Raw genomic sequence first — 12,638 nt, forward strand, 5'->3', positions numbered from 1 at the left:
TCCTTGTTATCAAATGAGCCTTGCGCTCTGATGCTCTTTAATTTCTGCCACAGCTCTGGTAATAGTGAAGAGGGGAATTTGCTTCTGGATTCCCTTGAGTCAGATTGCCCCAGCGAAGTGCTTAGGCTGTTGATTTAAATAAAGAACTGAGCTCACACATGTACAACTATGAGACAGCTGTTCTATTATTGAAAGTGTGTGTGGGCCGAGGGACCACATAAATTGATACAGTCTGATAAAATCATGTCATTGTCACTTCACTGTTGGTGCGACTTAAAGGGAGGCCGTGCTGTAGTTGGCATTATCTAATAGAAAATAACTTTCCACCAGTATTAGCAGGGCTTCTGTTTTCCGAAGGGTAAGGTTCAAGACAAGGCTCGCAGGGAGCAGGCAATGAATTTGCCATGTCTCTGGTAGCGAGACTTAATGTGATAAGGGTAGGTAATCATCCTCTCCAGATATATAATTCACTATTAATAGCCTATCTGACTCTAAATTTAACCATGACAAATTATTGTATTTCTGAGCCATTTTACAGCCCGCTCACGCACCCCCACCCCCCCCCAACCTATTTCAAAGAGTTGGTGCTACTGGCCCAAATGTGTCACACCTAACAAGGCTTGCTGCAAATTTAGCCTGTCAATATGTGTCAGGCCTCATTCATCAGCCATCACTCTTCATCTGAGCCGTCCTTCTACTTTTCACAGATCGCCACCGAAAGATTTGACTTTGCCCTAAGCTAGTGTCGGTTCAGTCCCACCCCCAGGTTCTGTGCTTCAAGGTTTAAAAGCAATGACAGCCACTGTCCTTGCTAAACCTAAGTGCAGGAAGGGAACACAGAGGGATGAGGCTGTGGGGTAGAGACGGCATAACCAGCTAATTGTGAGCCTCTCACCAGAATTTGGCTACATGCAGTGTCCTGCAACTGACGCTACCTGCTCGTTTTCTCATTGACCAGTTGTGACAGGCATGAGAATCTCACATCTGCATGCTATATTTTTTTTTCTGAGTGTCAACATACTGACATACAGTAACACATTTTTGGAAGTTTTTATTACCTTTTCTTAAATTCATCATTCTCTAAAAGAAAAAAAAAAATGTATATATTGTTTTGTCCCCAGGGTTTGAAAGGTGACCCAGGGCCAGTTGGTCCAGTTGGTCCCAAAGGAACCAAAGTGAGTGAGTCTGCCATACATGCTGGGCTGGACAAAATTAGAATAATAATAATCTTTTTCTTGGTTTGTTTTTCTATCATCAGGGAATCTGCTTTACTTTCATGAGCCGCAGTCTCAATAATGTGTCTGTCCATCTGTTTCAAGTGCTGCTGTGAATTGCTACTCCAAACATGGCAAACTAAAGAGTATTTTTATAGCTTTCATAACTTAGCAAGACCTTATTGATGGTCATATAGAGTAGGTTTTATCCTGGCAGAGGGAAAACGTTCCACTCACACTATTTGTGTAGTATTTATATATTCAAAGTGATATATTTTTGTAGTGGACATACCCAACAAATCTCTTTGTCTTTCCCTTTCCAAACAGGTCTTTTATGATACTAAAGCTTACAGATAAAATGTGAAATGCATGCCATTGCCTGCAGGTTGCTGGACTGCTCATAGGAATAGTAGGTAATCCAGTAGTTGCATACAGTAGGTATGTCCTGCACAGCTGTAACTGGTTCCATAAGTCTGCAATTTAGGACAAGGTGAAGGTACAGCTAAGGAGTTTGATGCAAAACCCTTGCTCTCGTCAGTGGCATGAATTAGATAATCTCTTTCTTTCTTTTTTTTAACTTTTCATACCACAGTGGGATTATTTCCCATGTATGAGTTGGAATGTTTTTCCTGTAATTAGTTGCTGTATCTCTTGCTCTTTTATTTTTCTTCCCTTATTAGGGTTTTTTTTGTTGTTGTTGTTGTTTTTGTCGTCGTCTTTTGGTAGAACTCACCGCATAATTGTAGGTGCAATGCACTGTCTGCCAGCCTTGAAGTTATAATGAGGTCTGTGTGTTTCTGTGAAGACAACAGAGAATCACAGGGTATTTTATCCTGTTTTCCGGATGGGAGGGTGGGAGAGGGGGGTGGAGAGAGTGTTTGTTTGTATGGAAGCTGACAGAGAGAAGCAGATTTAGAAGCATAAAGTAATGAGTCCCCTGAATATCCCATAGCAGGCATATTTTAGCTGTGACATTCATTTAGACAACAAAATGGATATGAACTACAAACACCATCTTTTTTTTTCTTTCATGCACTGATAAAAGAATATTGGCAGTTGTAAAATCATCTATTTCTCAGCTCAGTGCTTTATAAATGTGGGGATTGTGGTGAAGAGGGGCTAGGATGGCAGTAATAGTGATTCACAAGTTTTATTTTAAAAGACACACAAAAAAGAAAACAAGACAGTCAGCAAAAAGCATGTGAACTCATTGTTTACACTGGATTATGCCGGCATCAAAAGACATCTCCGCTTTCCTTATATGACTTTTTGTGACTGCCTGTATGTAACAGTCGCCAAACAGTGTTATCATGCCTGCCCCTTGTTAATGCTGCACAGCTTTCTCGTGATGTAGTGCGGCTGCATTTGTTTTAAATCCTGTCACATTTAATGGCCCACCTGCCAGTGTGAAAGTCATCAAACATGCTTCATGTAAGGACATGGTGTAAATACCAGGTAATAGCCTTCTACCGTACATTGGGCTTAGATTTGAATATTAGTGCTATGCAGTGGCGTCTTATTTGAGCTGACCTTCAGGGTTTTTTTTTTTTGGTTTTTTTTTTACAAACATGATTGGTGGCCTTTAGGTTAGATATTTGTCATCCAATACAAGACTTTATAAATTTAGCTGAGCATGATAAAGATGTTATATCGTGTGTTTTACAGATTTTTTTTTTAAATTATTTCCTTCTCTTACAGGGTGATGCGGGTCTGCCTGGAACTCCAGGGCTGCCTGTAAGTTCACACTTTTCCATTTATATCTCATTATGCAATTTGTATATGTAAGTGCATTCAAATAAAGTAGAAATGCTGAAATGTACTTATGAGGGTATGAAATGAAATGTCAGAAATGGCAAAGCCCAGCTTTGTAAATACCACAGCCTTTTTGGCAGGCTGTACACACAGTGTTAAAACATCTGGCCCACAGAGATGGAAAGTGGGGCACTTCGGTGAGTGTTCTCTGTGTCACATTACCATCGCCTGGGAATGGGTCAAACAAGGAGTAGATAGATAGGGCTCAGTGGGCGGCTTCACTCGGGCCGAAAAGGATAGGCATGAGCAGCCAGGCAGAGAAGAATGGAGCTCCAAGCCTGAGGCCGGGTGTGGAGTTTGACAGGTAGTCACTGGCTGTATCCTACATGGGTGAGACATGCACTTATTGGAATTGTGTCTGTCCCTCAGACTTTGTGCATTCACAGACACCAGTGAGAAACTACACTGTGGTTTAATGTCTTTCCATCTTATAACTGAACTGGCTCTAATTGTGCTTTTTCTCTGGTTTGGTACAATCTAGCAGAAAGGGAACATAAGCTTTAATCAATTCCAATTCACAACAAAAGTGAAGCTGAAGCAGACCTCATATTCATCATGTGTACTTCCTTCTGTAGTTACCTACCAACATATACAATTGGCACATGTTTTGTAGTTTTTCCCCTCTGTATACCACCAGATTGGATTTGAAAGCAATCAGGATGTGATTGGAATGCAGACTTTCAGCTTTAATACAAGGGGTTTGACAAAAGTATTGCATTAACTTTTTAGGAATTACAGACATTTCTATACATAACCCCAGTTACCTGAAGTCTAGAACCTATGAACATCACTGAAGGCTGCATTTCCTCCACTGAGATGCTCTGTTAAGCCTTTACTGCAGCCACTTTTGGTTGCTGCTTGTTTGTGGGCCTCTTTGCCTTCAGTTTTGTCTTCAGTAGCTGAAAAGCATGCTCTATGGGGTTGAGATCAGATGATTGGCTTGGCCACTGAAGAATATCCCATGGCTTTGCCTTGAGAAACTCTTGCTTTGGCAGTATGCTCTGGATCATTACCTATTTGAAGTGCAGCTCGATCATTTTTTTTTTAAACGTTTGGCTGAATCTGAGCAGAGAGTATAGCCCTGCACACTTCACAATTCATCCTGCTATTTCTATCAGCAGTCACATCATCAATAAACACTAGTGCTCTGGTTCCACTGACAGCCATACATGCCCATGCCATAACACTGCCTCCAACATGTTTGACAGATAATGTGGTATGCTTCAGATCATGAGCTGTTCCTTTTTGTTTCCTTTGTCCAAATAATTTTTTTCAGAGCTGTGCAGAAGCTGGCCTTCCTGTTCTTGTGTGTAACCAGTGGTTTGTACTGTACCTTGTTGTAAACCTTCTGTATTTCCATTCATAAAGGGTGTCTCTTGATTGTAGACCTTGACAATAACACACCTACCTCAGAGGTTAAAGTGTGATTTGGCAGGTAGGGGAACCCTGAGATCAGGTGCAGTTGTGCAGCACAAGGAAAATAATCACTTAAGTGACATAATAACTTTTTGTTTTATGAGCTCCAGTATATTTTTCTTTCTGCACAAGCTGCGTGACGTGTGCTGACCTGTGCTGCTACTCCAATTCATTCTCTGTAGATGGGTTAATCTAATCAGCATCAAACTGGCTGAATAACACAGAATTGGTACAGGCCTGCTTCAGTTTGTTTTGCAAGACATTGTACAAAAAACATAATTTAGCAATACATCATCTACAGATTGAACATCTCATTTGAAAACTCAAATGAATCAAGCCATAACATGTAAGATTTAAATTTGCAATTCATAAAATTTAACTTGCTGAGCAGTTCTTACCTTTTGAGAATAATATCTCATCTCCTCTCCCGTCTTTCTCCATCCCTGACTGCCGCTCCTTAATTGTCTCTCTTTAGGAAATACAGGAACTGTACATTTAGCTAGCAGACACATTTTGTGATAAACTGCAGACAGAGTTTGTGTATTTGGTGATATTTGTTGAGCTGTTACCTCCCACTTACAAAAAATAAAAAAAAAATGGTATTCAGTTTATGCTGGCTCATCTTCTGTAACACTAGGTAGATGCTGAGTATTGCAGTTGAAACTTTATTTACATCTGCATCTCCATCACAGGGATGTGAAGAAAAAAGGGATGTACTGAAGGTGTAAGCAGACCTTGGGCTGTCATTATTTTCTTATTACTGAGGAAGTAATACTGGAAGCAATGCCAGGCTGCAGCACACAAAAAATTAACGTATTCAACAGTAATAACCTGTAATAACCTGCCTATCAGATTTAATTGCTCATTAACTGAAGGTGCCGGATTGCCATTCCGGATCGTTCCGGCCCACTCTAACCCCTGGCCTACCTCCCTGAGAGTGTTTTCAACTTGGCTAGATGTCGTTAAGTTGTTTTGCTTAACCAAGTAAAGAATTCTGCAATCATCCACTGTACTCGTCTGCTGTGGTCTTTCAGGCTTTTTGGTGTTGCTGAGCTGGTCAGTGCATTCATTCTTTTTAAAAATCTGCCAGATTGTTAATCTGGCCATTCCTAAAAATTTCTGCTGTGTCCTGGGTAGGTTTATTTTGTTTTTTTCAGCCTAATGGTGTCTGAAAAAACAATATCTCTTTGGATCTCATATTGAAAGTTCTAATGAACGGCACAAGTTCAAAACTTGATGCCACATCTGTTATCTACCTAATTTGTTTGCTTAGTTTGCCTCACCTGTCCAATTACTTCTGAGCCTCTGAAAAGTGCGTGTAAAAATGGCTGCAGTTCCTTAACAGTTAATATAATCCTTTTGTAAAAACCCCATGAATTAAAGCTGAAAGTCTGCACTTCAATCACATACAGATGCTTCAATTTAAAATGCACCATGGAAGTGTACAGAGGAAAAACTACAAAAAAGGTGTCTTTTTCCAAAAGCATGGGCCTAACTGTATTGTAAACATGTGGGCACAGTGTGTAGGTTGTAGCGAGGGAGCTGATTGCTGATACAGAGTAAAGGTATACTGTGGGTGGTTAGCTAATTATGTGCATAACATGTGGGAATCAGCCTGCCAGTTTTAATCAGCGCTGGTCTGATACAAAAAACTGTGTCCCACTGCTTCTGGCTTGCCCCTTTTATGTCACCAATAGTGCTTACAATGCCCACAGAACACTGCCACCATTCATTAGCTATTCTCTAATGCTAATTTCCCATTTGTAAGGACAAACAAGTCTTTCTCCGACAGGCAAACAAGATTTTAGCAAACTTTCTAACATCATACCAGTAAATTGGTTGGTGAGCATGAGCAGAAAACGTTGGGAGGGATTTCTTAGTGCAGACGTGTTGCCAGTGGATTTGCATTGCATTGCATTGCTTGTTAGCCATTGTCAAAATTCTGTGCTAACAATCCAGCTGAAGACCACTGTACCATTGTACATGAATAATTGATTTATTAGGAAAACAACTGCAGGGGACTGAGTCTTGTTTTGTTGAGAGTGTCACAGGTCAGAGCTGGCTTTCTTTTTATGGATACAGCTGCAAAAAGTCTGAGGGTTGCCAGCCTCCTCGTTAACTTTTTTTCTCTTGTTACTTTGCATGAGGCGTGTGACCGAGTTGAAAGACGTGTGTCATGAACCTCCATCTGTGCAGCTGTCTCTGAGAAGAAATAGCCATTTTTGACTCGTGGATGCCAGTTGAAAGACGACACCAATTATTTGGGCTGTATTTGAAAGCTGAGATGCTGTGTGTGGCCTTGTTCTCATTCTGAGACAACTCTGTCTGCCCTTTCTTGACGGTGGCCAACAGGGTGTCAGGAGAGCTTTAACAGTCATGCCCTTACTTCTCTTCAGGTCATTTTGGTCAAGGATAATTACCACATGACCAACTGTGTAGCACATGTTTTTATATCATACTGTGTGAATCGTGTGTGTTGCATATTCCAACTGTTTTGTTTTTTTTTAAATAATATTTCTTTGAATCGTAGGCTGACAAAGAATGTCTGAAAGGAGATCAGGTACTTTGAATTCACTTAATTTTGTTTTCACTGAGGCATCTAGTATTGTTCTGTTTTTACATTTTATAATTTTCCATTTTCAGGGTCCCCAAGGTGAAAAAGGAGAGAAGGTAACAAATGCATCACCACATTTCATGTCTAGAATATAATGTTCTTGTATTTGCTGTTGCAGAAGGTGCACATAGCATGTTTTCAATAAAGTACAACTACTTGGTTTAGCAGACAATTATTGAAGCACCATATGCATGCCCTTGCACAAGACATTGCTCAGCAGATACCTTGATTAACTCGCTAATAGTTTCTTATCAAGATACTTTGAAGAGCAATGGAGTGAATATCTGATCAACTGAGGCTGCAAATTACCCATTAAAGCGATACTACTCATGTAAAAGCCCTTTATGAGTAAGAAAGAAAGCTACAGCAGGATCTTCTCTCCTCAATTTTTCATGCAACTTTTACTAAACTAATGCTGTATTTCCTATCACTGTAAATAAACCCACCAGCCATCCACTGGTCTATTAAGAGCTTGTGGCCTAAACATCTGTCTGCATCAGTTTTCACAAGAAACAAGTTCTAGTATCTTTCCGCTTTGCCAATTGTAGTACCCGTTTCACCATGATAGATGTCCTTTCCCTAGGGATCAGCTGGAGAGCCTGGTCAGCCAGGGGAACCAGGGAAAGAGGGCAAAAGGGTGAGTAAACAGAGACAGATCACCAGTTGTGTGGCCTGGCTTGTGGTTATACTGACTGAGAGGACCTGGCCTGGGGAGAGGCCAGGCAGCAGCTGAGCGGCTGTTGTTGTTTTAGAGGAGGCAAAGATGATCTGTGGCAAGGGGATTGCAAAGGGCCTGCAAAAAAAGAGAAGTGTTGGTGTGGGCTCGCTGTATGACAATTAATGAATGGGCTCACTGGTCAAGGGGTCACACACACACTCACAATATGACTGGCAGAACACATGGTTCAGTCCCACTGGGTGACAGTATCTGGTTTCTTAAAAGGCCAGCTTGATTTGGGACAGACACACCATCCATTACTGAATCAGCTGAAATATCATATCGGATTTATTTATTTGTCACCTTGCATTTCAATAACTGCGGTTAGAAATGTGTCAGAATTTGTTGAAAACTGTGTGTCAAAAATGTACACTTGATGCAGTATTTATTCAAAACAGTTTATTTCAAAGCTTTTAAACATAAAAATTCAGTCTTCGTGGGAACATATGGTGAATTCCAGGTGATTATACTTTAATTGTTTTGTCGCATTTTTAATTCATGCATGAAGTTCTGACATTAAAAATGGATGAACATAAAACATGGTGGTTAGAAACTTGAACAACAGTAAGAATGTTATTTTTTCCTCCTCGGGCACAGGTGGAGAGAATGTCCTTCTGTGTGTGCCGTTATTGACTTGGTGTGAATACACTCGCCTGTGATCAAAAATTGGCGCTTCGCGCTACTCAGTATTAGAGTTTGTCTTGCAGAGAATGGCCATAAAACAGTGGGAAAACATTCAGCTCACTGCAGCAAAATATAAAATATGTAGCAGGTTCAGCTGTAGAGCATTCATAAGTAGGTCAAGCAAATGTTCTTTTCAGATTAAGCTGAACCCAAGATGATGCACAATGCTCGTGACATCTGGACACAAGTATCTCAAAAATTCCACCCTTCTGCGTGTGAATGCATTCCAACTCAAAACTTCTTCCAATAGCATTATAGATTTATGACCTATCATCGGTTGTGTTATGTCTCAATGGATCGTTTCCTCAGTGCAATGAAGTAACCGACTCTGCTGTGAGGGTGAGAAGTCATGGTCAACAAAAGTGATCTGAGTGCTGATGTTTTTTTTTTTTTTGGTTGTTTTGTTTGCCTTGTTTTTTCATGCTTTTGCTTTCTCTGCCTCATTAGTCATTGTGTTATTTTATGCCTAGCCTGACTTAAGTGAGGGCTGAGCGTCAAAGGGACTGAGACATCAATTATGGTGTGTACTTTTCTTCTGGAATACAGTTTTATAATAAATCATTCAATCATAATTGGGTTAGAAGAAATAGGGGAGTCTCTCTGTGTTTGATGTTGTGGCTTCTTGGCTTCCTATATCCCCACAATATTTTTTTGCACTAGTTATTTCTTTGAAGATTTTGCAGGTAAAGCAGCCACAGGGCTTTAAACAGGTGATCGCAGACTTTGTGGTGTTGTTGTTGCTGAAGATACAGTCCTGATCTACTGTCTTTGATGACTGGCTGACTTCATGAGACCCGTTAATGTGCTAAAGTTTCTGATTATTCTTAGCTTGAAGAGTCACATGGGATCCAAGTTGTTGACCAACCTCTGTTTCTGCAGTTTGACATTCCTATTTTAGGAAGCTGGACATGTATCATTATCAGAGGCTAGTGAGTGGCCTACTGATACAGCAAGAGACTCTCATCTAGTTAGCAACTCTTGTCCATGCCTGTAACTTATTGGTTTTATAAGAGCCATAGCTGCTGTATGAAAGAAACAGAATATCTTGATGTAGACTGACCGCCCCACAACCTTCATAGAATAGCCGGGAGTGGAAAGCTTTCACAAAGCCTTATATTCAAGCCAGACCATCTCTCAAACTGTCTACTTCAATTTGATGTTGGAAAAAATATAACCACTCTAAGCCATCTAGATTTACTTCAAGGAGATGTGGAGGACATTGTAGTGGTGGAGAAGAGGAAGGATGCCATTTGCGTTGTACCTTCTCCGAAGCTTAAAGCAACATATGCAAGAGAGGATATCGGTCACCCAAACCCTCATGTGATCATAACAGTCTTTATTTCATCTTATTAACTTGATAGATGGCTATTTAAGTTTGTCAGGTTGGAGGTATGGGCCAGTCCAACTGTGTCTGGGAGTTTATGGGAATGTATTGCCCCCACATTACACATTGCCATTAATGGTAATGTGAATGACTTGGTTCTATCTATTATGAGTGGAACTGACACAGAATAGCAGGCAAAGAGTAGGACTTTGGGATTCAGTGGTACATTACAGCTGATCAAAAACGAATATAAGGAGCACCTGTAAAAAGGGGATATGTCCCCCTGCTGACTATAGTGTGCTAAAATATTCATCACACTCTGTAATGATGTGCTAAGCACTGGGTTGTCACTATAGGCTGGCTCTGTCCTACAGTAGTTGAGGAGGTGAAAGACATGCATGCAGAAAGAAAATTCACTATATGCAAAGTTCTGTGTGTGCAGAACAGAGCGGCTGCTTGACATTCATCAACCAGTCCAGGGGACTGTATAATAAATATGCATGCAAAAGTGACCATTTAGAGACTGAAAGAGTAAAAAGTAACGTGCTCCGTCATTCCTCTGCTCAAAATAGATCTGAAAACCCACATTTGGTCAGTGCATACTTATCCTTATCCATCAACATATACAGGAGCACCACAGTGAACATGGTTCATTCATATTGTGCCAAGATTTCCCAGAATGCCCTGCTTCTGTAGTTGGCTCAGGGTTGTGAGCTGGTTCAGAGCTGACATGGGTCTCTGGGCAACTCAGTAGGTTCCTGTGGATTAATAAATAATCACCTTAAGAAATCCCCTATTGCAAGGTGGGTCTAGGAGGTTTAATCCATGCCTAACACTACATTAAGCCTTATTAGCTGCATAAATGTACCTGTATAGAGAAATACTTTAAGTCCTTGGTAAAGTCACTGACAAATGTCATTTTGACTCTTGGGTTTTCAATGAAAAATAGAGGATGCGATGTTGCATTATAGCATAAATGCACAGTCGTGTGTTCTAATTAAATGTTTTGGAACCTCTGCATAAGCACTGCAAACGATTGCCTTTGCACATTAAATTTCCCTATTGACAAACAACGTGTTATTTTCTTTCATGCATTTTGCAGAATGTAAATACTGCAAATGCAGAGTATTTGAAATCCTCCTGTAATAAGCTGAGGGCTTGTACCGTGTCAAGGTTTCCTAGTCTCCTTCTTTAGAAGATGCTCACATCTGACAGATGTGCTCCACAGTGTTTGTTCTTATTAGGCATAGCTTTACCAGTGCAGAGATGATGAAACTCCAGCAAGCCCTAGAGGAAGGACAACATTGCAGCTGTGGTGTCTACAGATGTGTTCTCTTCAAATGAATTATGCACTCAAAATCCTCTTAGTCATTTATTTATCCGGTTATATATTCAAATCTAGTTAGCTGGTTATTTATGCTCTTCTCTTATTTAGAGACTGAACTAGCTGACCCAGTTGGTAAATATATGGATTACTAGGTGGTGGGGTTGCAGCTCAGTAATAAACATGCGGGTGTCTTATTGTGCATGAGGTAAGGTGATTTGTGTACTGCACTACAAAGAATCTACCGCGAGGTAAGTGGTGGTAGTCTCAGCTGACTGCCTTTCAATTTTCAATTATTTTTATTTCAGCTTTTCTGCAAAAAAAGCTCCTGTTTCTCATACAGATATTTACCTGTGCGCCTCAGCTGGAAATGTGGATGGATGACACCGTGCTGCAAAAGATACCTGCCTCATATGTCAAGGAGATAAGAGAGGACAAAAGTTCTAATGAAGAAAACACCTAGATGCCTTTGCTGGGCGGGCAGCACAAGATGATCTAGTGAAGGGAAAAGCCATTAAAAGTGGGACTTTAATCCAGGAGGAATCATTTCTCACTAAATAGTATGATGTGCCACATCAATACCACTGATAAAAGAATCCAGCCAGATTATTGATGGCTATTGAAGAAGCATTATAGAGTGGAGCTGTAAGATGACAGGACTTTGACTTTACTAACAGGTTTTTCATCCTGTGTTGAATCAGTTCCCTTTTTCTGACTTTGTGCATTAATTACAGGGTCTCCAAGATCATTAATTATTTATATTCAAGTTGTTGTGTGTTTACATCAATTTTCCCCTTTACCATTATGTTTATTTGAATGTGAAAATGATTTTTAAGTCAATATTTTTTTGCTTGCCTGTTTGTTTGCTGCATGTAACAAGTGATTAAGGTTCCTCACGACACTGGATTTAATACTTCCGAATGCTGTGATGGCAGACATGAAAGAGCATGGAGCCTTGGGTTACTGAACCTGAGAGTAGTTAGACCTGTGACCCTTGTATCGGAAGTCAAATGAAACTGGATAACAGCTTAAGTGTAAACATGATGCTGACCACTTGGGATATTGGGTTGGAGGACAGTTTCTCAGTTAAGAGAATCTCCTTCAGCTAATGGGTATTTGTAAAAGGATCCAGGTCTGTACCTCAAAACTCCAGCTGCTGTTGCATCACATCCGTCAGCTGTCACCACTTCATATCATCTGATATCATAGTCTCAGATCAGTGCACGTCAGTAATTGTATTGCAGAAACACTTTAAGTTCTTCTCTTGTGTCAAAAAATTTGAAAAAGCAACATCAGCGGCAGCTGCCTGGGCTCTTTACAGTGGCATGGATATAATCTGTCAAAACAGCAGAAAGGATCATCTGTCTTGTCTCCGCTTGGAAACATGGACTGATCCAGTTTTCTGCAGACAAGGGATGTAATTGCCGTCTTTTGGAAGTGGTAGTCGTGCTTTCATTTTCCATTCATGCCCTGTGCTGAATGACTGAGACAGCTGTCTGTAAGTCCTGACCAAAGGCATGAGCATATCTTTT

At 40.5% G+C, this 12,638-nt stretch overlaps 1 protein-coding gene across 2 annotated transcripts in view; it reads left to right on the forward strand.

Annotated features, from left to right (window-relative positions):
- Positions 1-12,638, forward strand: part of LOC115793189 (collagen alpha-1(XIX) chain) — a 113,038-nt gene that overhangs the window by 34,687 nt on the left and 65,713 nt on the right. For both annotated transcript variants that reach the window (XM_030748055.1, XM_030748053.1), the window contains exons 12-16: positions 1,122-1,175; positions 2,913-2,948; positions 6,973-7,002; positions 7,086-7,112; positions 7,640-7,693. In XM_030748055.1, the coding sequence (XP_030603915.1) occupies positions 1,122-1,175; positions 2,913-2,948; positions 6,973-7,002; positions 7,086-7,112; positions 7,640-7,693 (201 nt within the window). The remainder of the gene's footprint in view (positions 1-1,121; positions 1,176-2,912; positions 2,949-6,972; positions 7,003-7,085; positions 7,113-7,639; positions 7,694-12,638) is intronic.

Source organism: Archocentrus centrarchus, chromosome 15 (genome assembly GCF_007364275.1).
Source record: "Archocentrus centrarchus isolate MPI-CPG fArcCen1 chromosome 15, fArcCen1, whole genome shotgun sequence".
NCBI classification, from domain to species: domain Eukaryota; kingdom Metazoa; phylum Chordata; class Actinopteri; order Cichliformes; family Cichlidae; genus Archocentrus; species Archocentrus centrarchus.